The sequence below is a fragment of the Danio rerio genome, chromosome 22, assembly GCF_049306965.1.
Source record: "Danio rerio strain Tuebingen ecotype United States chromosome 22, GRCz12tu, whole genome shotgun sequence".
NCBI lineage: Eukaryota > Metazoa > Chordata > Actinopteri > Cypriniformes > Danionidae > Danio > Danio rerio.
Genome location: NC_133197.1, coordinates 2,843,777 through 2,870,964, shown reverse-complemented (window position 1 = coordinate 2,870,964; position 27,188 = coordinate 2,843,777). Strand labels below are relative to the sequence as shown.

Genomic DNA, 27,188 nt, shown 5'->3' with positions numbered 1-27,188 from the left:
GAATAATTATATAATTTATGGGATTCGTGCACGTTAACATGATTTGTTGCAGCACACAACATTTATCAAATATCAAAATGTAACATTAAATATAAATGTGCCACAGGAGAATGAACCGCCAACTTCTCCAGCATATGGTTTACACAGCGGATGCCCTACAGTACATCCATACATACACACATTCATACACTACGGCCAATTTAGTTGAATTCACCTATAGCGCATGTGTTTGAACTGTGGGGGAAACCTGAGCACCCGGGGAGAACATGCAAACTCAGAAATGTTAACTGACCCAGCCGGGACTTGAACCAGCGACCTTCTTGCTGTGAGGCAACAGTGCGAACCACTGAGCCACCATGTATGCCCTGAATAAATCACCCCAATTTGATCTTGATGATAAACTACTGTTTCTTTTAAACAGTGCTCAGCATAATATACGAGTGCACCCCTCACAAATTTCTCAATTAAATGAATATTTTCTATAGACAAATTAGCAGTTTGTAAACATTCAGGATGTGAGCGCATCGAGGTAGCAGAAAAAACGGGAGCGCTAGCATTTACAGCGAGGGAATAACACCCGATGCGGTACAGTTTGTTGTTGTATTAGAGATAGTTATACTGATTAAATAATATATATATATATTATTTACGTGATGCTTTCAGCGTATTATAACAGCTCGTCACCCAGTGATAAGCACAGTTATTCTGCAAAATTACCGTTAAAGTGAGCGGCGTTCATATAACGGGTCCATTTGCGATGGATATTGGATAAGACGAAATGGCCAAGCATCCAGCCCCAAATATACAATCTCACTGAAGCTCCAAGTGTTTTTAGGAGAGAGAATTTAAAGGCCTACAAGTCTTTGGATGCCAATGTTGTGGAAATCTCTTCTGGTTCTTTAGATTTTATTCAGGAAACAAACAAAGTCTACAAAAGAAGTCTGAAGTCGTTCTGAGTTACTCAGGTTGAATGCATCATATAATACGCTGAAAGCATCAAGTAAATAATATATATATATATATATATATATTATTTAATCAGTATAACGATCTCTAATACAACAACAAACTACCGCATCGGGTGTTATTCCCTCGCTGTAAAGGCTAGCGCTCCCGTTTTTTCTGCTACCTCGATGCGCTCACATCCTGAATGTTTACAAACCGCTAATTTGTCTATAGAAAATATTCATTTAATTGAGAAATTTGTGAGGGGTGCACTCGTATATTATGCTGAGCACTGTATAAAAGAAACAGTAGTTTATCATCAAGATCAAATTGGGGTGATTTATTCAGGGCATACATGGTGGCTCAGTGGTTCGCACTGTTGCCTCACAGCAAGAAGGTCGCTGGTTCAAGTCCCGGCTGGGTCAGTTAACATTTCTGAGTTTGCATGTTCTCCCCGGGTGCTCAGGTTTCCCCCACAGTTCAAACACATGCGCTATAGGTGACAAGCGCAGTTTGCAACAACAGGAGTGATCCGATCAAATGTCCCACTGAGCAGCCCCTTTCATGCAGTTCTTATACATACTGTCTTCCTCCCTTAGGGTTGACAACACATCATATCTCCCCAATATCTACAGTTTGATCATTAGTCTCAATTTCGTCAGACCAGGCTGACGTATCCCCTAAGTTTAGTTTTTAATTGTTATTTAGCCCAAGGATAACCTTACCATGTCGACTACAGATAAGTCCCTTGTGTCTTATGGATAATAGCCCCTCTATAGTCTTTCTCTATGATCTTTTGGGATGATACGAGTGCTCTGGTGTGGGTGCCCCCTTGAAGACAGCAGGGAATGTAATGACCTAATAGCTATCTCCCTCAGGCGTATTGTATCTCATAGCCGCTTTTCCTAATAGAAGCGGATATTATGAGGTAGTAGAAGTCAGGTAAAACATCACTTACATAGATAATACTGAGATATGCATCTGAACGATTACACTTCCAATATAATAAAGCTATCAGTAAGACAGATTAGTCTGAGCAGCATCAGTAAGACAAATATAGTCTGTGCAGCACCATATGACATTGGAGCACCATATAACACTCATTCAGTCACAAAGCATATTGTTACACTTATATTGGTATATATATATATTGTTATACATATAATATTATTAGATATATTGTCAAATTTCACACCAACAGTTTTGTTCCGTGTGGTCATGTGCAAGAACTAATGCTCCATGATGACCAGATTCAACACTTTGTAGTGCTAAAAACCGCAGTTCTGCCTAGCCAAAGACAAGGAAAGATGACGGAGCTGTACAAGGGCTGGGTAATCATCAACAAGCAGAACAACGGCATTCTGACAGGGAACTGCACCTGTACGGCAGGGTATGTGCACGTACATGTCTCCATTTCATTCTGAGCATTCAGTGTCCGCAGTTTAATTCACCATATGTAACTGTTTTTGCTGAAAATCATTACTGGAATCAATTCGAGTAATGTATGATTCAGCACAGCGTGAATTTACCTTATATGAAATGAGAACTGCAGAGTGCAACATTTTTAATTAGGTCCTCACTATACTCAGCTCTAATGATGGCTGTTAGCCAAAGACGTCTGCAGTTGGCATTAAAGCAGTGTGGTGTACGGTAAAATTTAAGTTTTCTATATTTAGACTTTCGATTTTGTCATCCTACCGCGCAACAACAAATTGTATGCTATTAAAACCAGCCTCTTTTTGCAACCCGTATGTGCAGTCGAACCCGTGTGACGTCATGTGTGACGTAGGTTGGTGATTCCCCCATCCAATATTATATTTGTGCATAAGCAGTACATTAGATTAGTCAGTACTGAAGCCAATGTAACAAAATAACTCACAATAAGAGTTCAACAAATTTATATGTGGGGTAAAAAGAATAAAGAACATTTCCAAGAATAGCAAAAATCAAAAGAAACAAAAAAAAAATTATAATTTTGTTGAAATATTGTAGTTTGTAATTAAAAAAAATATTTAGCATTAATTTTAATGTATTATCTCTCCATTTCTGAAGATGTTCTGTGACTAAAATATTATTTTAATAAATACATCTGTTTAATAAATCTGTTTTGCTCAAATGCACCAATATTTATGACCTATATTCTCTGAGAAATGCATAAAAATATTCCTTTTCAAAATAGGGTGTACTCATTTATACAGAGCACTGTATAAAGCTTTAAATAATCGACCTCTTGTTTACCTAACCAACCTTCTGTCTCGGTACAATCGGACGTGCTTTTTAAGATCTTAAAACTCCGGGTTCCTGGTTGTACCCACCAAAGGAGGTTGAGCATTTTCATATATTTCCAGGAGATTGTCATTGATAAATGGGGAAAAACCATGAAACGGTTACTGAACTTTAATACACAAAATAATAACATCCCGTCTATTTCAATAACAAATAACAATATATATATATAGAGCTGCACATCAATGGATTTGCTCTTCAGTGTTTGGACTCTCAGTAGTGATTATTAAATCACACTCACTGAACTAAACTGAACTTAAACACTGAAAACTACTCTGTTCAATTTACTATGATATTCTATGTGAAGCACATTTTAAATGACACTGTTTCTTATCAATGCGGGTTACTCTGCATTCAGACAGAAGTGGCGCGAGTATAGTGTTTTGCACATTTGACATGATGCACATATCGCGTGTTTGGCACGAAATGCTCAAGTTCGAAAGTCTGAATTTCAGCGGACATTCAAGCCGCGTTGACCAATCAGGAGCTTGCTCTTGTGGGGGCGTGATTATGATGTTACGCCTGTAGTTGGTGTTTTGGGGGATAATTCTCCTGCCGACACCGACAACAATTCATCAAACTCTGCTCGGCTCAGTCAGAAGCACCGCTGAATGTTTCCATCGTCCAGGTACAGTTTCTGGATGAGGAGTTCATGAGCTCACAGAGCTGCTGCACCTCTGAAAGGATCTAGTGGACTCAGACTCTGCTCCAAATGAATCATCGTGTTTTTCAGCCTTCATAGAGCACATAAACACAGCTATTCTCTTAATAAAATCCATGTTAACCATTTAGCAACAAAGCCATGGTCACCAGGCAGACAGAAGCCTGCCCTTGACGTGAATCCTCGTCTATTGCTCATTGAATTTGACGTGTGAATGAAGCGAGTAAACTCAAAATGTTAAAGCGTCTATTTACGCGCAAATGGCACGATGTGTCCGTGCTTTCCACATCTGGCGTGAACAGCATTAGAAAATATCATAAATAATTGGAAGTCCAGCAACTGCAATACTGGGTGAGACTGTGTTAGTCACATTAAGAAGGTCGCTGGTTCGAACCTCAACTCAGTTGGCGTTTTTCGGTGTGGAGTTTGCATGTTCTCCCTGCCTTCGCGTGGGTTTCCCCCGGGTGCTCCGGTTTCCCCCACAGTCCAAAGACATGCGGTACAGGTGAATTGGGTAGGCTAAATCGTCCGTAGTGTATGAGTGTGTGTGTGAATGTGTGTGTGGATGTTTCCCAGAGATGGGTTGCAGCTAGAAGGGCAAGCGCTGCGTAAAAAAACAACTTGCTGGATAAGTTGGTGGTTCATTCCGTTGTGGCGGCCCCGGATTAATAAAGGGACTAAGCCGACAAGAAAATGAATGAACGACTGCAATAATAAAACTCTTGGGAACAACTGTGGTCAGAACCAAAGTTCACAGGGCTGTGTTCCCTGGACTCCTCTCGAGCGCTGGACTTCTACATACCGATTGCTTGCCACAGAACCGCATCATAGCTCATAACCATTGAAAATAAATGACTTCCGGCTACTTTGACGCTCTCAGTGTGAAAGCACAGAGTAAAATAATAACCACCTAAAATTAAAAAAGTAAAAATTAGGCTTGAAGAGAACGGTATAAAGCAGTGGTCTCAAACTCAATTCCTTGAGTGCCGCAGCTCTGCACAGTTTAGCTTCAACCAGCTCCAACTCACACCTGCCTAATAGTCTCTAGTAGTCTTGAACACCTTGATTGGTTGCATCAGCTGTGTTTGATTAGGGTTAAATTGAAACTGTGCAGAGCTGCGGCCCTCCAGGAATTCAGTCTGAGGCCTATGGTATAAAGCAGTGGTCTCAAACTCAATTCCTAGAGGGCCACAGCTTTGCATAGTTAAGCTTCAACCAGCTCCAACTCACACCTGCTCAATAGTCTTCAGTAGTCTTGAGCACCTCGATTACAGGGATTAGCTGTGTTTGATTAGGGTTGAATCAAAACTGTGCAGAGCTGCGGCTCTCCAGGAATCCAGTCTAATGCCGAGTTCAGACTGCATGATTTTTAAAGTCGTCGTGTCACAGATGTTTTCACACTGCTTGACTATCTGGGCTGGCGTTTCGTCGCTGCTTTGTTTACACTGCAAGATGGATCAGCGACAGGGGCTTTCACATTGCATGACTTTACTATAGGAAGAATCGCCAACAACTTCGTCCAAACTACGTCTCACAGCCAAAAACACGTCGTATATCTTTTGTTATTAACTACATAATGAGAAAGAAGCCTTTAATGGGGTAGAAAATGTACATGTTTGCTCACCTGGGTTTTAAGGGATTTAGCCATTTCTCCTCAACGTTGATAATAAACTAATTTCTTTCTGTATGAAACGTCAAACAGACACGGGTGCTCCTGAGTCCTGTCAAACCTCCACTAGTTTTTCCTCCATTTCGTGGGTCCAAATAAACCGAAAATGAGCGCTGTTAACTTCTCCCCAGCCTCCCGCTGGCCTGCAGCAGGTATACACATACACACACACAAGTGAACGCTGCGCTCTCATTGGCTGTAGGCGATCGCTGATGTTATTTTCAGTCAAAACTCACACAGCATGATTTGAATCACTTCAGCTCCAGATATTCAGCACACCAAATATCTTACAGGCATCGGCGACTCATCGGCGATTCTCTCAGATCGCGTCTTTGATAGTTCACACTGTGTGATTGTCACTCACGTGCACGAGCACCGATTTGCCTGTGATTTCAGGCATTTATCGGCGATTTCTCAAAACCTGTTGGCGAGCCAAAATCGGGGCTAAAATCACGCAGTCTGAACTAGGCATAAGACCTATGGTATAAAGCAGTGGTCATCAATCTTCCTGGAGGACCGAGTCCCTGCAGGGTTTAGCTCCAACTTGCTTAAACCCACCTGCCTGGATGATTCAAGTATACCTAGTAAGAGCTTGATTAGCTTGTTCAGGTGTGTTTGATTAGGGTTGGAGCTAAGATCTGCAGGACACCGGCCCTCCAGGAACAAGTTTGGTGACCACTGGTATAAAGAGAAAGCACAATGACGGAATCCCAGACATTTCAGGAAGTTTACAAATTAAGGCCATACAACCCAAACTGAGGATGCATCGACATCGTCAACTATCAAATGAGATGTTTAATGAAAACAACGTAGAGTGTTCAGGTAGGTGAATATTGTTTAAGTGTGTAAAACTCTTTACTAACAGAGAACATGAATCTGTCTTCTCCTTTTATGAACTCCAAGATGTTTCTTCAGCTGTGAAGGCCTCAAAAATGTTTTGCCGCAGTGATCACAGGTGTGCGTTTTCTCTCCAGTGTGGATCATCATGTGTTGAGTAAAGGATGACGAGTGTCTGAAACTCTTCCCGCACTGAGGACATGTGAATGGTTTCTCTCCAGTGTGAATCCGCTCGTGTTCTCTTAAATGTGCCTGATGTGCAAAACTATTTCCACACCAAGAGCATGAATGCGGTTTGTCCTTTGTTTGAACGCTTCGGTGGACCGTCGTGGCTTCAACAACTTCTTCACTTTCCTCCTCCTCCTCATCCTCCTCCTTCACAATCAGGTCTGAAAATAAAGTAATGAAAAAGACACAATCGTCAAATTGCAATGCAGTTTTATCCTCTTAAGCCCCGTAAAAAAGGGCCCCTTGAAACAAAATCTAAGCTGGAGATGAAAAAGAAGGATTTCGCAAAAGACAAAAATTAAACATATTGAGACTATATCAAGAGTTCACACTTGTTTGGCATGCTGTCCTGGGAGAGAGAGCCCCGAGCTTAAGGGATCCTCGGGCCTAGGGCTCCCCCCTTTCGCAGGGCGAAATTTTTTAAGCTGCGTCACGCTGATTAGCTCCTTGCCTGTATTCCAGTTTAGAGACTGGTTGTCTGAATCTGCGAGTGCATCGTGACGTCTCTTGAGTGTGCTGCATTAATTCATGAGAAAGACTTGGTTCAAGCCAATCAGCGCGCTCTATTGTGTCTGCGGTGCAACTTCATTAATATGCATGATAGCTTCGAAGACTGTTTACCTGTTACAGTGTTCAGACGGCAGAGAGACGCCACGTTGTGTTGCCAAAACAAGTGGAAGAACAAGAGTTGTTTGTAGATGTTTATAAATGAGAGCGCAGCTGGACTCACGTGTGCATTACAATGCATGCGACAGAAATACGTTTGTGAGGAATGTTTTTAACCCGAGAGCTTTTCTCATCTGGAAATGGTAAAATCCGGATTTGCTGCTCGTCTCCTTTAAAAAAAGATGCGGCTCCAGTTGGTGTTGACTGTCCTGTCTCTACAGATTTGGTAGGTGTGTGATCAGTGGTCTTTGTTTATTTTATTCAGAGGCAAAGTTAGTTCGTGTCGTCAGCAGTACTCTTTCAGTTTTTAAAGACAGACCTTAGTCAAAATGATTTAGTTACTATGTTTACATTACGTCAATATCATTACAATATTATAAACTGAAAGATTGGTTGTAAATGCTGTTAGTGTAAACATGTAAACACCGCAATTAAACTATTACCGCTGTGTAGGATTTTCGACGCATTTTGTGACAGGATAGTCTATACACAGCTTTCTAATGCTGCGTTCACACCTGACGCGGAACGCGCGTCAAGCGCGAGTGATTTACATGTTAAGTCAATGCAAACGCGCGAATAGACATCCTGCGGTGCGATACGCGCGAATGACGCAAATTGCACGAATGGCACGGGGCGAATTGAGCGTTTTGCGCGTTTGACGCTCTTAACGTGCGTTTCGCGCGAATCTCTCGAATTCGAAAATCTGAACTTCAGCGTACATTCACGCCGCGTTAATCAATCAGAAGCTTGCTCTTGTGGGGGCGTGATTGTGACGTAGAACCTGTTGTCGGTGTTCCGAGGGAAATCCTCCAGCCTTCACCGACAACAGTTCATCAAACTGGGCTTGGCTCAGTCAGAAGCACCGCTGAAAGCCTCCGTCATCCAGGTTCAGTTTCTGGAGAAGTTTATGAGCTCACAGAGCTGGATGCACCTCTGAAAGGATGTAGTGGACTCAGACACGGCCCTAAACATATATCAAATATCTTGTTTGTCACGGGGGCATGCATGAATTGTTCCTGAATAAAAATGAAAAAGTCAAACTGCAGTTTGTCCACCCTTTAATAATTTGCCAAAAATTTGATTACAGATGTCCATGTAAACACAGTCACTGTCTTTCTGCCCTGCGTCTGTGTGTTTGTTTTGAAAATCAGCACATGCCCAACTGGAAACTCCCATTTTTATGCTAATTTTATGCGCTTTTCACTCCCCCGACAAGCCCACCTAAACAGAGCTAGACACACCCACTTTCCTGACTTTTTCCAAAGTAGAGGTGTGAAAACACCCTGCTGAAATGGGGGTATTGTGGCCCTTTAAAAATGTTTACTAAATGAACTCCAGTCGAAAACTGTGTTTGCCCTGTCTGTCCTTCTCTCACTTTCTCGTACAAAACTTAAACCAGTCCAATAAAGGCAAAGCAAACCATCACAAACGACAGTAGGGGTGAAATCAGCGAATGTACACGTTTAAACATATCAACATATGTAAACTGTACATGTGTTTAAGCACTATTAATCAATTAAATTAAATCAAATTATGGCTCTCATTCATTGAATAAATAGTATTGAACTGAACTGCTCAGGGGCAGCACAGTGGCGCATTAGGTAGCACAATCGCCTCACAGTAAGGAGGTCGCTAGTTCGAGCCCCAGGGCTGGGTCAGTTGGCATTTCTGTGTGGAGTTTGCATGTTCTCCTCGTGTTGGTGTAGGTTTCCTCCGGTTGCTTCGGTTTCCACCAAGTTCAAACACGTAGTGTAGGGGAATTGGGTAAGCTAGATTGTCTGTAGTGTATGTGAGAATGAGTTTGTATGTGAATCCACTGTTTTAAACATATGCTAGATAATTGGCAGTTCATTCCGCTGTGGCGACCCCAGATTAATACAGGGTCTAAGCCAAAAAGAAAATGAATGAATGAGGCATACAGATCTTATAACATGAAACCAGAACATACGACCCCTTTAAATATGTTATCAACTCCACAATTACCCTAAACAATATAACCCGGAAAGGTAGATGATCTACTTACTGTGAATCTTTTTTGTGTGTCTTTGCAGAGAAGATGACTGTGTGAAGCTCATCCCACAAACAACGCAGTGAAACGGTTTCTCTCCAGTGTGAGTCCTCTCATGCTTTTTCAGGTTCCCTGAATGACTGAAACTCTTCTCGCAGTGTGAACACGTGTACGGTTTCTCTCCATTGTGGATCATCATGTGATAATTGAGAGTGTACTTGTTCTTGAAACTCTTTCCACACTGACTGCAGATGAAACCATTCACGGTTGTTATGTTCATTAAAATACTTTGTTCAGTCTCGGATAGAGTGTTTTCTTCACTTTTGACCTGATGTTTCTCCTCATCTTCACTCAGTTCTTCACTCTCCTCCTTTACAATCACATCTGAAAATTAGGCAAACAAATTAAAGAGGCTAGTTTTGAACAGTTCACTAACAGCAGATGTGAGCAACTAACTATAGGTGCAAACTGTTAAATAGCATGTTTCAGATCTAATATACATGAAAAGTACAGCCCTGGTGCAATTTCTAAGTGGTTCCACCCACATCATGCTTCCAACAATAAGATAATTGAGAGTTTGTCAATCATAGAGGTGTCTGTAGGACATCTAATCTCACTATATTTGTTAAACGTGATATTTAATTCATCTTGTTGTCTATATCCAACCACATATTCCCCGACTTTGGTCTTTTTAATCTATTACTTGTTCTCAGCTAACGTGTGAGATAATTTATTAAAGGTTCACGAAACCCTTGAGGACTTTTTTTTTTAAAGATTTTAACAGATTTGTGTGTGTTGAGCATCAGTTAAGACAATGTTAGCCCCTGTTAGCTTTAATTGTGGGGAAAACTGGATCATTTTCAGCTAATTTTGAGCTTCCGGGTTTAAAATGATTTTTGGGATGGATCAAAATCGGTGACGGAAAACTGCAAGAGCAAACATGACGCATTGGTACCTCATTATTATTCATAGCTGAGTTTATTTATCCTATGAGAAGAGCCGGCTTCTTAATTATTCATGACTGCGCGTGCTTTCTGAAGGCAAGACACGGACCTGCCAGTGCCAAGCTGTGAGATCGTACCTTGATGACTGGGTGAAATTGAGTCCACGGACCCACGGCACACAGTATTTAGCTGTTCATGAAGGGTCATAAGTGTTTGTTTCCATGATCCACAGGGTTTGTTGCATGTTTTTCCCTGCGATGCTGTCAGGGTTGATACAGCTAAGCTGTATGAGTGCAGCAAATATTTTTGTCGGGAGAGCTGTACAAGAATTGGAGAATGGCGGACGTTGTCTTTTATCAGGAGTTCGTTCACATTTAGACACACCGTCGTGCTGCTGTGTTCGCCTAAATCCTTCAGATTACCAGCAGGGCTAATAGTTGAAATAGGCAGGGCAAGAGACCTGCTGCACTGAGTCTGCATTCAGACACAAGGATTGAGGGAGATTTCCTCATTTATAGTGTTTATATGAACACGATTATCTTTACAATTATATAAATTGTGTTTGTGTATATGAAATCACGAATAACAAATGTAGCACGGCATTAAAATACTGTTCATTTCTTTGCATTTTAACTTTGTAAACTATAAAATCATGCGTCTCCTCACGTCTGTGTATAATTTTGAGAGCCGACTGACAACAGTTGTTCGCTCCCCTCCTTCTCCCCTGCTCTGCTGGCCACGCCCACACCTGCCCTTTGCTCGCGGAGCTCCACGCCCATTACGATGCATCATTTGAAAGTTTTCTGAGGTAGACCTGAACTGAAAGTGGGGGGTGTCATGACCCTTTAATTAATGTAACCGCGAACACTGATTCAGCACATCTGACTGATCGCTCGCCTTTGTTTTCTATATTATATAAACAGACTGTACGTTATACTTTTATAATGGCCATTATTGATTATCAAACCTGATATTCAGCAAAAGAGAGGGTATGTTTGGTATTTTTAATGAAAATGAAAGAAGGCAGTTCTGTTTTAGGCTCTGTTTTGTTATAAATATGCATACAGTGAAGATGACGCTCATATAAATATGTAGCTACACAACACCTCAACATTTCTGGTGTCTGTTAAGTTGCTAATATCAAAATGAAAATAGACAGTTCCTTATATTGTGTTTTCATTTTATTGTTATGAAAGTGAAACAACAGTCAGGGCCAGTTTAGTGGTTAGTGCGTCAACACATGCACTCCGTTGCTCACGGTGACCCAAGTTCAATTCCCGCCTCAGGGTCCTATGCCACTCCTTCCCCTCCCTCTGCTCCCCATGCTTTCCTGACAATAATCTCTACTGTCCTATCCAATTAAGGTGAAAACACTGAAAAATTCATTAATAATAATAAAAAGTGAAAATGTAGCCAGGATGATGTGAATGAGGTTATAAAGTACACCGTTCCCTTTGAAAATTGACCCGACGTGTCCTCGGGAGTTTGTTTTCCATATCAAACTTGCAAAGTCTGAACTTACAAAGAGAGGATGCAGGACTGAACTGTGTGTAACGTTAGGCTACTTAATATTGAGGAAAAGCACCAATCAGAGAGGCGAATGTCTACAGCCACGACGGTCATGCATCAAGTTTCGCAGGTTGCTGCGGTGCAAAGTTCAAGCTTGGTGAACTCTGACCTGCGAAATCGCATCACTTGAACACGTGAGACCAACCGAGGATCAAAAAATGACCTCTCTGGGCAGAAATTTAAAACATAGAGCAATAGTCCGCTTTTTTAATGCCTAATAATCTTGTTTATTACCACTCCTTTTTGCAGCGCCACACGACAGAATTTCGCACACACAAACTCTATTGTGACTGTAGCTTAACATAGAGCAGCGTTTCCAAAACACTCTATTTTTGCCGCTTGATAACTCCTCCGTAGTGTGGACAGATGACATAACCATAGCAAAACTAATGCCTTGTCAAACTAAAACGCATTAGTGTAAACAGGGCCTAAGTGAGGCAGAGCAGAACTCATAAATATTCATGATTGTGCCAAATATAGTCAATATGAAACGTCTGATTCAAGGGTTTTATGGGGTAAAAAATGATGTAAAATCATTTCCATACACTTTTTTTAACTTACCTGAGGCACAACCTAATATGTGGATATCAGAGAACAATTTAACAAATTGAATCAATGCAACAATTTTAACCCTTTAAACAAAAAAAAATGTTGACAATATAAAATAACACCAGCACTGTTGTTCAGCCTCATTATTAAAGAGTAATGAATAAACACAAACCTATTAGTTCTTCAGTCTCTTCCTGTTTAATACTGCCAAGATCTGGATCACTCATCTTCTCACTGTCCTTCAATAAACAGAGGTCATTGTTATACTATATATTTGCAGATTTCACTTTTTCCTGATGGTCTGAAGCTCGTCTTCACAAGACATCAGTATAGCGATGTAAAAGAAACTGTTGACATGAAATAAAGAGGATTTCAGCAGCTCTGATAAAATTGATGAGCCTCAGACTATAAACACTCATTAAACAGCCATTATGGATAAACTAATTAATTAATTTTAAATTAATATATATATATATATATATATATATATATATATATATATATATATATATATATATATATATATATATATAATATATATATAAAGTTTAGTTCTAACCCCAATCAGACTCACCTGGTCTAGCTAATCAAGCTCTTACTAAAAAACATCCTTGCAGGTGTGTTGAGGCAAGTTAGAGCTAAAATCTGCAGGACACCGACCCTACAGGACTGAGTTTGGACACCCCTGCTATATATTAACTTATAACTATAACTATATATATATATATATATATATATATATATATATATATATATATATATATGTGTGTGTGTGTGTGTGTGTGTGTGTGCGTGTCTTTATATAGCTTAATAATCTAGTAAGTATTCATACAAATACAGAAATAAGATTGCAAAAACATCTACTTGGACAAAAAACTGACAAATCATAAAATCCTTCAAAAAATAAATCAACAATTTAATGTTTTTAGTGTCTGCTGAACTACATTACCATTTTATTCATACCATACAACATACAAAAACAAACTCACTCATATTGTCCTCTCAGAGCTCCTCTCTGCCTGCTGTGTTGTTTTGGTCAGCAGACACACAGATAGAGGTGAACTCAATGCAGAAACTAGTCGCAGATTGTCGCTTTAATAAACTGTAAAGTGTGTTTATCGAGAAAAAGCGTCAACGACTCACCTCAGCTCTGAAGACTCGACGCCTGTTCTTCTTCTAGGTTTTATGGCGAGTTCAATTCTGTGCTGATGTCGCCATCTAGTGTGCATGTTATGTTATTAGGATCATTAGTTGACGGTTTGTCATTGCTCTGTGTTTAGTTTAGTTTAGATTAGTTTATTTGTTAACAGGATCAATGCACATTAATAAAGATTACTGTAAAATGTGCCAGAATTAGCCAAGAATGGCTATTTTTCATCTATAGACCCCTTACAGAAGGTTAAAAACGCACACCTAAAATAGAGGCACAGCATAATAACAGAATTCATGAAACTCATATATAAAATACAATACAAAATAAAAACAGATGACAGCAGAGGAGAATACAGTCAAGAATACATTGCTGATTCGTCTTTTTTTGTGTGTGTGTTACTGGAGATTTTTGAAGACTGTCATTTGTCCATACCTTACCATCACTACTCTTTTCAATGAGCTGCGGCTGATGCCGTCAGCCCCTCAACTGCCTCAATGCGCTGACAGTCGGCCCAGTCCTCGTACAGCAGCCTCTCCCACCTGCAGCCTGAGAGCAGATCACTCCTCTGTGTATCGACGGCAAATGATTTAGCACAGGAAGTAAGAGGTATATTCATTGTACAGTCAAATCGATCTGCTTCTCCCTTATTTTAACTATATAACTTGACCGTTTATTCTTTTCTTATTCACAATCAGAGATATTTTAGTGACAGTTTTGGATCTTGTCTGAGTTTATCACGTCTGAGAGATTACTGCAAATTCACTACACCTCTATATTAATACATTGTATTCAGACAGCAGTAAATTTAGGTAAATTTACATGCTCGGGGTGATGTCACACCAAGACTTTTGTTTCAGACCCTGTCTCGTTTGCCCAGTTAGGGTGGTTCGTTTGGCATATGTGAATCCAGCAGTCGTGCTCTGATCCGCGACAAAACAATCAGTTGGAGATCGCTTGAATGAGGTGGTCTCAGCACGATTGAACCAAACTCTGGAGTGGATGGATTGTAGTGAGAAAGCGATCCGATCCGAGACTGGTTATATCTCAGTGTTTTATGGACATGTAATAGGCATACAGCTGTATGAAGAGAGAATTATGAGTAGGGCGGGAGGTCATTCCAGACATCCCAAGTCTCCTGGAAGTTTCGTAAGTCTCCCGCAAGTGAGACTCCTGGATGCCCGCAAACAAAGTGATAATCTCCCGGTAATTGCGCATCTCCATCCAGGCCCTCAAATACGTCACACACCCTTCTCATTCCTCTCCAACGCATCCGTACTCCTCTTCAGACACGTCGCGTGCACCTTGTCAAACACCGCCAAACCACTACCATCCCCCTGACAGCTGAGCACGACTCTGCAAAATAAACCGTAAAACTCTGACCAATGTGAGGAGAGTTTACTCACACGTGACTTGTTTGAGCTCTTTTGGTCCGTTTAGAAATTTTGCCGTGTGAAAGCGAACCGCACCAAGAGCAAAGAGCAACGATGTAACGATTTTAATCCCCGTTTCAGAACAAAGGCATTGATTCTCAGGTGTGAACGAACCCTTACATAAAGCATAGTGCAAATATAAATCCCCCTTTATTAACCATAGGCTGTTAAACAAACAGACACGATAGAACGTGATGACGTCAGTAATATGAGTGAATTTTCGGGCAGAGCTTAGCACTTATTCATTGAAAATAGTTGGCAACAGTGTTATTGGTGTTGTGACCAATTTAAAGGGTCACGAAACACCAAAACACATTTGTTTGAGCTGTTGACAGTGGTATATGTGTCCCACACTGCTAAAAACACTATTAGGACACCTATATTTCACAAAAAAGTGTAAATTGGTTGTTTTTGCGTTATTTCAAGCAAATTTGTACTTCCGGTTTGAAACTAATTTTTGAAGCAGCGTCACGGTCATGACATAATAGCGTGTATTCCAGCGTGCAGACTGGACGTCTGTGCCAGAGTGTGTCTTATTACGTCTTACAGTGTGATGCATTAATGCATGAGTAAGGCTTGGTTCAAACCAATCAGCGCGCTCTATTGTGCAACTTCATTAATATTCATTAGTGTCACAGTGTTTAGACGACAGAGACGCCACGTTGTGTTGCCAAAACAAGCGTGAAGTGTTGCTTTTATAGTTTGCTGCCATTAAGTTTCGTTTTCATTTTCTCTCTGTGAGAGCTCAGAGTCACGTGTGGATTAACAGTGTACGCGACGCTTGACAACAATAACTTACGTGTCTAAGGAGGAACATTGTTTACCTGAGAGCTGTTCTCATCTGCAAACGCTGAAATCCGGATTCGCTTGTAACGTTAGTCTCCTCTTCATAAAGACGCGGCTCTAGTTGCTGGTGATTGTCCTGTCTCTACAGATTTGGTAAGTGAGCGACCAGTGCTCTTTGTTTATTCAGTTTGTTCGTATCGAATTAAGTTAACTAATGCACTGAGTGCAAACATAGCACCGCATTTTGTGACCGGAATAACACACGCGGCTTTCTGACGCTACCTGCCCTGTGCATCTAAGTTTCCGGGAAATGCAGAGTTTTTTTTTCTCTCATTCGCCGTGCGGTATCAAACATTGCATGAAAAAATACACGCTTAGAGCAGATCCTCGAATCAAATATTGCGTTTGTCGCGAGGGGCATGAATGAATTCCCTGAATGAAAGAGCCAAACTGCAGTTAAAGTCCACCATTTAATAATTTGGCAAATAATTCGACTACAGATGTCCATGTGGGTTAAACACCATCACTTTCTCATGTGTGTGTATTTTGACTGAAACTCGCGCGTGCCCAAATAGACACTCCCACACCATCCCACTTTAGTTCCTCCGACACTCCCCCCTAAACAGAGCTGGACACGCCCACTTTTCTGACTTTTTCCAAAGTAGAGGTGTGAAAACACCCTGCTGAAACGAGGGGGTTTCATGGCCCTTTAAATGCTAAGTGTATGTACCTAGGCCTATTTAGAGTGCTGAGATGTTACGATGTTAGAGGACTAATTTTATTTCTTTGTTCCAACTTCCAAGAGGGCTATGGTTTATGTTTTTTTACTAATAAATAATGTTAAAACACATTTAAACGACTCGTTCATGAAAAAAAGGCAAAAGAGCTGTGTGCATGTGCACATTTGAATAACGTCGGGCTGTAAACGGGTTCGGGCTTTTCAAAAGCTGTCAATCAAAATTTACTTGTTGGGCTCGGGCCGAATTCTGTCGAGCTAGGGCCCTATCAGGCCAAACTTTTATGACTCGATTACAGCTCTACCTTAAGGTAAACATCTGCGCAGGACAAAATTTTTTAATCCGCCAGGTTTTAGTCCGAACCCGACCGATATCCAGCATTTGTAGTCCCGCTGTCCGACCTGCCCCGTTTTCTACCTGCCGTAACCATTCCCGCTAACAGGGGGGTTTAAGTATTACACATATACACACACACATAGACAGCACCAAGCTAGCAACACACAGCATCACGCTCTCTCTCTCTCTCTCATTTACACACATAGGCAGCAACAAACAGGCGACAACACAGCATCCCGCGTGCTCGCTCGCTCGGGAGTCAGGAGCGATATTGTTAGACCGCCCACTCCCATTCAAATTACACCAGTTACCGACCGCTTCCGCGATTTATTCGGAAATTTATTCCTGCACCGAAAGAAATCTGGTCAGATCCCGCGGCTGCAGACCTCTACCTTAAGGCTTCTGGTTTATATGAACTTTAAGATGTTTCTTCAGATCTGAAGGCCTAATAAATGTTTTACCGCATTGATCACATTTGTGTGGTCTTACTCCAGTGTGGATCCTCTCATGCATCTTCAAGCCTTGTAACTGACTGAATCTCTTGTCGCAGAGTGAACACTCGTACGGTCTCTCTCCAGTGTGAACCACCAGGTGCAGTTTCAATTCTCCAGCTCTTATGAAACTCTTCCCACACACCGAGCACACAAACTCTTTCACCCCTGTGTGCATCTTCTGGTGTGCATTTAAAAAGCACTGCTGTGTAAAGCTCTTCCCACACACAGGACATGAATAAGGCTTCTCGTTAGTATGAACTCTGAGATGGTACTTCAGATCTGAAGGCCTCGTAAACGATTTGCCGCATTGATCGCATTTGTGTGGTCTCTCTCCAGTGTGGATCCTAAAGTGCTGTCGAAAGTTGGATAATCGTCTGAAACTCTTCCCACACTGAGCACATGTGAATAGTTTCTCTCCAGTGTGAATCGTCTCGTGTGCTTTCAGGCATTCTGACCTGCCAAATGTCTTGTCACAATATGAACACTTGTAAGGTTTCTCTACAGTGTGAATCACCTGGTGTTGTCTTAAAATTGCCACATGTGCAAAACTATTACCACACTCAGAGCAGAAATAACATTTCTCCTTTTTAGGAACGCTACGATGGACCTTCATGGCTTTACTCGGTTCTTCACTTTCCTTCATCAGCTCTGAAACAAATAAGGAAAAAGGTTATATTTTAGGAATGCAAAAGATTAATCAATGATTGATTTTGACCCTTTTAATTGATTAAACCCATTTTAATTTTTAAGGTTAAGTTTCCTTTTTTTGAGTCAGTTTCTTTCTTTTTTTTAAGTCAGTTTCCTTTTTTTGAGTCAGTTTCTTTCTTTGAGTCAGTTTCTTTCTTTTTTTTGAGTCAGTTTCTTTTTTTGAGTCAGTTTCTTTCTTTGAGTCAGTTTCTTTCTTTTTTTTGAGTCAGTTTCTTTTTTTGAGTCAGTTTCTTTTTTTGGTCAGTTTCTTTCTTTTTTGAGTCAGTTTCTTTTTTGAGTCAGTTTCTTTCTTTTTTGAGTCAGTTTCTTTTTTTGAGTCAATTTCTTTCTTTTTTTGAGTCAGTTTCTTTCTTTTTTTTAAGTCAGTTTCCTTTTTTTGAGTCAGTTTCTTTCTTTGAGTCAGTTTCTTTCTTTTTTTTGAGTCAGTTTCTTTTTTTGAGTCAGTTTCTTTTTTTGGTCAGTTTCTTTCTTTTTTGAGTCAGTTTCTTTTTTGAGTCAGTTTCTTTCTTTTTTGAGTCAGTTTCTTTTTTTGGTCAGTTTCTTTCTTTTTTGAGTCAGTTTCTTTCTTTTTTTGAGTCAGTTTCTTTCTTTGAGTCAGTTTCTTTCTTTGAGTCAGTTTCTTTCTTTTTTTGAGTCAGTTTCTTTTTTTGGTCAGTTTCTTTCTTTTTTTGAGTCAGTTTCTTTCTTTGAGTCAGTTTCTTTCTTTTTTTGAGTCAGTTTCTTTCTTTGAGTCAGTTTCTTTCTTTTTTTGAGTCAGTTTCTTTTTTGAGTCAGTTTCTTTCTTTTTTTGAGTCAGTTTCTTTCTTTGAGTCAGTTTCTTTCTTTTTTTGAGTCAGTTTCTTTTTTTGGTCAGTTTCTTTCTTTTTTGAGTCAGTTTCTTTTTTGAGTCAGTTTCTTTTTTGACAGTTTATTTCTTTTTTGAGTCAGTTTCTTTCTTTTTTTGAGTCAGTTTCTTTTTTTGGTCAGTTTCTTTCTTTTTTGAGTCAGTTTCTTTTTTTGGTCAGTTTCTTTCTTTTTTGAGTCAGTTTCTTTTTTTGAGTCAGTTTCTTTCTTTTTTTGAGTCAGTTTCTTTTTTGAGTCAGTTTATTTCTTTTTTTGAGTCAGTTTCTTTCTTTTTTTGAGTCAGTTTCTTTTTTTGGTCAGTTTCTTTCTTTTTTGAGTCAGTTTCTTTTTTTGGTCAGTTTCTTTCTTTTTTGAGTCAGTTTCTTTTTTTGAGTCAGTTTCTTTTTTTGAGTCAGTTTCTTTCTTTTTTTGAGTCAGTTTCTTTTTTGAGTCAGTTTATTTCTTTTTTTGAGTCAGTTTATTTCTTTTTTTGAGTCAGTTTCTTTCTTTTTTTGAGTCAGTTTCTTTGAGTCAATTTCTTTTTATTTATTTTTTGAGTCAGTTTCTTTTTTTGAGTCAGTTTCTTTTTGAGTCAGTTTCTTTTTATTTATTTTTTTGAGTCAGTTCCTTTTTTTGAGTCAGTTTCTTTCTTTTTTTGAGTCAGTTTCTTTTTTGACAGTTTATTTCTTTTTTTGAGTCAGTTTCTTTTTTGAGTCAGTTTCTTTTTTTGAGTCAGTTTCTTTCTTTTTTTTGAGTCAGTTTCTTTCTTTTTTTGAGTCAGTTTCTTTGAGTCAATTTCTTTTTATTTATTTTTTGAGTCAGTTTCTTTTTTTGAGTCAGTTTCTTTTTTTGAGTCAGTTTCTTTTTATTTATTTTTTGAGTCAATTTCTTTATATTTACTTCTTTGAGTCAATTTCTTTTTATTTATTTTTTGAGTCAGTTTCTTTTTGAGTCAGTTTCTTTTTATTTATTTTTTTGAGTCAGTTTCTTTTTTTGAGTCAGTTTTTTGACATTACGTGTGGGGGACCCTTTAAACCTTAAAGAGGTAGTCCACAGTAGGGCTGCAACAGTGAATCAAATAAATCATAAAATCGATTACTAAAAGCATCGGCAATGAATTTTTATAATCAATTTGTTATGTTACGTGACACAGGGACGTTTGATTATTTAAAAAAAACATTTAGGTTGATACAGAGTTCAGCGCCTCATAGATAGAGTTCAACAGCAGGGTAAACCAATAAAGAATCCTACTTTTGTTCTGTTTTGAAGTGAGGACCGCAAAGTCTCTGGTGTTTTACTCGTTATCCAGCTTGACAAGTTAGCCTTAGCATTAGCATTAGAGCGGCAACTGAAAAATTCCCACGTGGGAAAATTTGACGTGGCTGGCGTTAAAAAAGAAAGGGGAGAAAAAGAAAAACTGAAATAAATATATATTTTCAATATAAGACACACATCTTATGCTTGTATTTGCAGCAGCTCCACATCCACAACTTCAAACATTGGGTTAAATTACGCTTTGCAGTCTCCGTGTTCAGTCTATTACTTCCACTGTATCTGTTCAGCTGAGGAAACAGAACCAACCCCGTGACATCAGACATGGGGTGTAAGAACTTGCTTGACAGTGCTCAAAAAGCAAGCAGGATAATATTTACATTAGTTTATTTGCTATTAATGCTCATGCTGTCTTCTGTGCATGTGCATCGGACCAAAGCAATCAGTGGGGTGTGAAAAGGACCCAAAAACGGCAGGAAAATTCTATGTGTCATTTGTTGCTCTTGGTCCGGACCAAATGACCAAACTACAAATTTGAAAGAACAATAAGAAAACATCTCTTTTTGATTGAGACTTGATGGTTTGTTTACACTGAGTGATAGATTATGGTTCGTTACACATTTTTGTCCCTTTCCACTATCAGAAGAGAAAGAAATTGCAAACTGAACTGTACTATTATTAATACTACTTTGTTGGGACTCTTTTGTAAGTGTTAAGGCTAATTTATACTTCTATGCAAGCTGTCGGCGTTGCTAACGCGCACCTTTCAAAAAACTTAACTACACGTTGCAAGGATGCGTAACGCAAGCTCTGTGATTGGTCGGCTTGGAAGTGCTGACGAGTGTGGCCGTGACCGAGAGCCACGCAAATCCGTTGGAGCGACTGTTTACAAGTGTCGAATCCCATGAAGGAGCTCCGGATGGAAAGTTTTGTTTTGTATTCACTTCATGGTTAAAGTTGTTGCACGCCGGCTCCTGCCTCAAAATGAGCGAGTTTGAGCCACTTGTACATTAACGAAGCGTTCAGAAAAAACAAAACACCAGAGAAAAAACTCAACACAAAAGAAACAGAAACACCTACTGCCATCTAGCGTTTCGGAAGTGTTATTGCAGAAAAACATAAACACCATGCAGAAGTATAAATGCACAGCTACGCGCGTTGCATGCACCGTGGGTCAGTATATACCAGGCTTTATAAGCACAACAGTACGGTACCTAAAGAGTGAAGCTAGACTTAATGGTGATTGGTTTACAAAGAATCATCACTTGTGCATGCGACAAGCCAGAAAAATGAAGAATCAATTTAAAATTCACAGTCTCCTGTTTTGTTATCCTAAATAATACAACCTGGAAGGGCTGAGTGTTTAGATGATCTACTTACTGTGGTAGAATTTCTTGTGTTTTCGTAGAGCAGATGCATTCCTGAAACTCTTCCCACAATCAGTGCAGTGATACGGTTTCTCTCCAGTGTGGATCCTCTCGTGTGATTTCAGGTATACTGAATGACTGAATCTCTTGTCGCAGTGCGAGCACTTGTAAGGTTTCTCTCCAGTGTGGATCATCATGTGACTCTTCAGAGTGTATTTGTGCTTCAAAGTCTTTCCACACAGAGTACAGGTCAAACCTTTCATTACAATATCATCTTCAGTCTCTGATTGAGTTTCTTCTTCACTTTTGACCTGATGTTTCTCCTCATCTTCATTTAGTTCTTCACTCTCCTCTTTCACCATCACACCTGAAAATGAAGTGAATAAGTTATGAAGGTGTGGGTTTTCTGATGGACGTCCACTCCAGGATGGAGTAACACTTATAATTTCTCAAGTCTTTATGATTATCAAGTTGAATGATTAAGAGCCAAGATCATATGATGACCTTGGTCTCATCCCTCTTCAGAGTAAAACTGGAACAATATGTGCGGCATTGCTTTTTCTGTATGTCAAATGATTTGTTTCCTCAGGATCTACCTAGCCAGGTCAGAGGTCACACAGATCTCTTGAGTTGACCTGGACACATGAAGAATCAGAAACAACAGTTTCCTGAATTATTTGCCTTTTTATGTGTTAAATCTTTTACAGTGAACTCCTTTGTATGCTAGCTGCCAGTTTGGATGTTGATTGTTCCAGTTTTAAACCAGTTTTGATAAGACGCCTGAGAGTACACGACACAGCCTTGAGAAAGAACAGGCTGTACTGTGAGTGTGTTCTATTCCTTTGTGGATTATTTCACAGGTCTGGACAGCCTAGTGGCTGATGCTTACATGCTTGAGATATTGCTCAGAATTGTATGCACACACACACACAGGAATTTTCCTAGTCTATCTGTGTTTTAACCAATCAGGTCAAAACACCTACAGTTGAAGTCAGAATTATTAGCCCCCTTTTAATTATTTTATATTTCTCAAATTATATTCAACAGAGCAAGGACATTTTTACAGTATGTCTGATAATATTTTTTCTTCTGGAGAAAGTCTTGTTTTATTTCAGCTAAAATAAAGGCCATTTTAAGGTCAATATTATGAGCCCCTTTGAGCTATATGTTTTTTCAATAGTCGACAGAACAAACCATCGTTATACAATAACTTGCCGAATTACCCTAATTAACTTAGTTACCCTAATTAACCTAGTTAAGCCTTTAAATGTCACTTTAAGCTGTATAAAAGAGTCTTGATAAATATCTAGTCTAATATTATGTACTGTCATCATGGCAAAGATGAAATAAATCAGTTAAAATTATTAAAACTTTTATGATCAGTAATGTGCTGAAAAACATCTTCCCTCCATTTTGACTTCAACTGTATATGTATGAAGCAGGTAATGACGTTATGAAGGAGTATAATTGTTGATGTTTTGAGATCATAAGTAGAGCCGTCTGTAAACTCATTTGCAAGTGTTGAAGCTGGCTGCTGATGAAATTGCAAACAATCTTCTGTAAACTTTTTTCTAATTGGATCTCTGACTCTGATCTTCTAAATCTATCTATCTATGCATATATATATATATATATATATATATATATATATATATATATATATATATATATATATATATATATAATGGTGAAACCAGACCACCAATACCATTGCAGAGCATACATGGAGATTTTGGGTGAGACCTAAACACTGCCGTGCGTGGTGGCTAAACTTGTTTTCCGCAATATTTCTAAGAGATGGAAAGTAAATAAACAGCAGGCGGATGTGATGATATGATTTAAGTAAAGGCGACTTACATCAGTAAATGAACAAAAGCATTTTCAGCCATTTAAGTGAGGACCATTTTTTCAGAAAGAATTGAAAACGATCATGTGGACGGCATTTTAGGACTCAAACACCATATTTCAGATTCATCTGGATTAGTGTAGACATAGCCCTAATAGCCTGACAGAGCCTCTGAGACCCAACACATGAACAAATTTAGATGTTTTATCCAATTCATGAATGGTCCAATTATATTGATGTCATGGTCTTAACTAAAGAATAAATTATAACACTAAACAAATTTATAATTAATTAGGTGTAGCTGTAAGCTTTAATTTGTTATCGCATCTGACATCGCATGCAGTGGTCAATTATTATTGTTCATTATTTCCTATTGACTATTTTACCAATTGAAATTGCATCTCAATATTAATGACATGATATTACACCACAAAATGTGTATTTATTAGATCTGATTCTCATGCAGCTTCAGCTAATAGCCTACCATTCTGAAAGTGAACCCTCTTTATTGAAGAGTAATGAATAAACACAAACCTATTAGTTCTTCAGTCTCCTCCTGTTTAATTCTGCAGGGTTCTGGATCACTCATCTTCTCACTGTCCTTCAATAAACTCTGTCTTTGCAGATTTCTCTTCTTCCTGATGGTCTGATGCTCGTCTTCACCTGTAGACTGATGGGAATACTCCAGTATTTACAGCAAAAAAGTAAACAGAAAAATCTCCACAACTTGCACTGCTCAATGAAACAGACCATAGTTAATGTGGCAATCTGTAGATCTGAAGACATCAGTATAATAACGTAAAAACAGGAACTATGGACATAACATAATTTTTTTTACAGCTTTAATAGTATTGATGAGCCTCAGACTATAGACCATTTTAATGTGGTCATGTAATTGACCAAATAACATTTCCTGCTTGTTATTTAAACTATTTCCTAACTGTAACAAGAGGTAATTCAATTATAACTTAATGTTAAAACAGCTGTCATAACATTATTTATCATTACGTGGCTCCTTTTTGTATTACTGATAGCTATAAAAAAAAAATAATATCTACAACAGGAAATACATTAGGACCAATGTTTTCGTTTACATCCCTCAAAATGGTCCATAAACACTCATTAAACAGCCTTTCAGAATCAGATCAGCTCATTTTATGCTGAGTGTTTGCAGGATTAACTAAATACTCTAGCTTATTAAACTAATTGCTTTAGTTTCAAACCTAGGATTCATACAAATACAGGAAAACGGACAAATAACACACCTTTTAAACTGAGCACCACAAATAATTTCATTTTTTCAGTGTCAAACTTCATATATTTGCTATCATAACTGTCACAGAAACGTACACGCATAAAAAACAAATACTCGTATATTGTTCTGGTCAGCAGACACACAGCTAGAGGTGAACTCAATGCAGAAACTAGTCGCAGATTGTCGCTTTAATAAACTGTAAAGTGTGTTTTATTGTTGTGTAAACACGAGAAAAAGCGTCAACGACTCACCTCAGCTCTGAAGACTCGACGCTGTATGAACGCGTCAGTGCTGACGTCATTGCGGCGAAGCGGGAGCAACAAAAGCGCCAAACTAATAACGGTTTACAAAACAATTGCTAATGAATACACAAAGTCATCTTAAAGAGCCCATATTATACATGAAATAAGGTCATATCTTGGTTGTAAGGGTCTCCAACAACAGTCTAATATGCATGCAAGGTCAAAAAACACTTTCATGGTCTTATAATCTGCATTTATTTTTACCTAATTATCCCAGCGACTCCTGTATGAATCGTCCAGTGATTCATTTGTTCCCAAACCCCTCCTTAGCGCGAAGCTAATCTGCGCTGATTGGACCGATGACAGTCTGTCGCGATTGGTCGACTGCCTTCAGTCAGAGAGGGAAATGGCCAATAGCTAATCAGCAATTTAAAAAGTAATCACAGTTCATACACGCTCGATAGTGTAGGCGTGGACTTTAGCTGCCACACTATGGCGAGTGGATAGTGCCACGGATAACCGAACGAAGGAGACAGTCGTGTACTCGCCATACCACACACACACAAAAACACACACACATCTCCGGATGACAACGCTCCCGCTTCAGCCCGCACCCGCCAGGTTTTAGCCTGAGAACCCGCTCCGTTTTCTGCCCGCCGCGCCCGGTCCCGCTAGAGCGGAGAACACAACCAAATATCACCCAGTATACAGTCCAGACAGCCAAGCTGTCAGTATAAAAACACACACACAGCACAAAGTACACAAAGCTCGTTCGTTCGTTCGCTCTCTCTCTCGCTCGCTCTCTCTCTCTCTCTCTCTCTCTCTCCCCGCGCCAGATTTCTGCGGCGCGGGAATACATTTCCGAATAAATCGCGGGAGCAGAACTCTAGCACGGAGCTCCATAAACAAACAGCACGCGTCGCGTTTTTAACGTGACTTTGCACGCGATAAGATAATATATCCAGTTAACCTGATACAGTACACGCGGTTACAAGTAACAAATCACAACTAAATACATTTGCAAGCTAGAGTAAACGAGGCAACAACTTTAACCGCACGTACTTACACTTGAGAAATGTAGGAAGAAACCCATCCTGACGTCCATCAGTTACTCTTTACTGATCCTTCCTTTAACAAACTCAGATGAAGTATTCTTTGTAGCATGTAGCTTCCAGAAGTTTCCAACTGCTTGGTTATAATGCTGATGTTTCATCTTTGGGTAGAGACTCAATATAATATCCATCTGCAGTGTGACTTCAATCGACCGGCATGTTTGTGTGCGTGTGTTTGTGGGTGTGCGTGTGTTTGTGGGTGTGTGTGTGTGTGTGTCTGGGTTACTGCGTCAGAGGGCGGGGCCTCAGGTTTGAAATCTCCCGGGTTTGCGCGTGCACGTGAAAAACTTTGTTTCGTTCGTACGTCATGGCGAAACACCTAATGAGTCGGTATCAAGGCGACTCGTTTGAAGCACTATGATTCGACTCTTTTATAGATGAATCAACAGTTTTAAACACTGTATTCTTACAGATTTAAGCCTTAGCTGGATACTTCACTTCACTTAGAGCTGTGTTACACACTACATGGAGGGGAATTTTCAAAAACCCATAATATGGGCTCTTTAAGTGCACGGCTTTATGAATTTATCCCCGCATCAGGTTTGGTTTCGGTGTCTCCATAGCAGAGTAAAGATGCTTTAACTATCATGTGTGAGGTGAAAAACTACCATCAATAAACAATCACCTTCAGGATAGTATTGAAAGATGATTAATAAAAGGTAACATTTTATAATGGACAAACCTGAAACTAATATAAGTATATATCATATCATGTAGTTGCATCAAGTTTAGGAGAAAACAAACAAGTTAATAAATCTTAGTTATTCTTAAAAGTGTAGTTTCTCTTTTCTGAACAGTGACAATCTGTAGGCTTATATGTAGAAAATCTTCTAAACGAAAGACTAAAGGAGATGAATATTTATTTAGAAAATTCTAGATCACACAAAAAAGCAAGATCTGTAGCTTATTTTGATGAAATATGAAATCGCTGAAAAATGAGTGTATAATATCGAAATTTTTGAATGGGGGAGAACATGCAAACTCCACACAGAAATGCCAACTGACTCAACCCAGCGACCTTTTTCCTGTGAGGCGACCAATGGGCATTTTTACACAAATATCTGTACTTTCTACTCCTTACATTTTTAAACCAGTCTTTACTTTAGTTTTTATGTGTTTGTTAGTGTTACGTCCCGACCAGTCTAGGGTTGGTGGGAACAATAACAAGTGTACAAAAAAAAAACAAAGAGATAAACTCAAATACTCAATTTAGGTTTTTCCCCTTCTCCTGTCCCAACTCACAATAATCACAACGCTGATCAAGTA

At 39.3% G+C, this 27,188-nt stretch overlaps 2 protein-coding genes across 12 annotated transcripts; both read right to left on the bottom strand.

Annotated features, from left to right (window-relative positions):
• Positions 1-6,338: 6,338 nt before the first annotated feature.
• znf1173 (zinc finger protein 1173) lies at positions 6,339-13,566 on the bottom strand. Of its 6 annotated transcripts, none has more exons than XM_073936586.1 (5): positions 13,506-13,566; positions 13,352-13,437; positions 12,535-12,601; positions 9,316-9,684; positions 6,339-6,787 (listed from the first exon to the last, which is right to left on the bottom strand). In XM_073936586.1, exons 3-5 carry the CDS (start codon positions 12,587-12,589, stop codon positions 6,420-6,422), a joined length of 792 nt encoding a protein of 263 aa, XP_073792687.1. In that variant the 5' UTR covers positions 12,590-12,601; positions 13,352-13,437; positions 13,506-13,566; the 3' UTR covers positions 6,339-6,419.
• A 76-nt stretch (positions 13,567-13,642) lies between these two features.
• On the bottom strand, positions 13,643-26,141 carry LOC103909512 (uncharacterized). 6 transcript variants are annotated; one of them, XM_073936895.1, is made up of 4 exons: positions 23,848-23,978; positions 21,481-21,834; positions 17,266-17,946; positions 13,643-14,868 (listed from the first exon to the last, which is right to left on the bottom strand). In XM_073936895.1, the coding sequence occupies exons 1-4, from the start codon at positions 23,900-23,902 to the stop codon at positions 14,798-14,800; spliced, it is 1,161 nt and encodes a 386-aa protein (XP_073792996.1). In that variant the 5' UTR covers positions 23,903-23,978; the 3' UTR covers positions 13,643-14,797. The 6 variants fall into 6 exon arrangements, with proteins under 6 accessions (XP_073792996.1, XP_073792995.1, XP_073792997.1 ...); XM_073936894.1 differs by having other exon boundaries at positions 13,834-14,080; positions 17,294-17,946; XM_073936896.1 differs by having other exon boundaries at positions 13,860-14,061; positions 17,294-17,946.
• Between the last annotated feature and the right edge of the window lie 1,047 nt (positions 26,142-27,188).

Coding starts and splice junctions, on each gene's coding strand:
- LOC103909512 (XM_073936893.1), bottom strand. CDS start 25,915: ATGGACGTCAGGATGGGTTTCTTCCTACATTTCTCAAGT. Junction 23,984..25,876: donor TCTTCCTACATTTCTCAAGT/GTAAGTACGTGC, acceptor TATTCCCATCAG/TCTACAGGTGAAGACGAGCA. Junction 21,835..23,847: donor GGAGACTGAAGAACTAATAG/GTTTGTGTTTAT, acceptor CTTCATTTTCAG/GTGTGATGGTGAAAGAGGAG.
- znf1173 (XM_073936586.1), bottom strand. CDS start 12,589: ATGAGTGATCCAGATCTTGGCAGTATTAAACAGGAAGAGACTGAAGAA. Junction 9,685..12,534: donor AGAGACTGAAGAACTAATAG/GTTTGTGTTTAT, acceptor CCTAATTTTCAG/ATGTGATTGTAAAGGAGGAG. Junction 6,788..9,315: donor ACACACAAAAAAGATTCACA/GTAAGTAGATCA, acceptor CTTTATTTTCAG/ACCTGATTGTGAAGGAGGAG.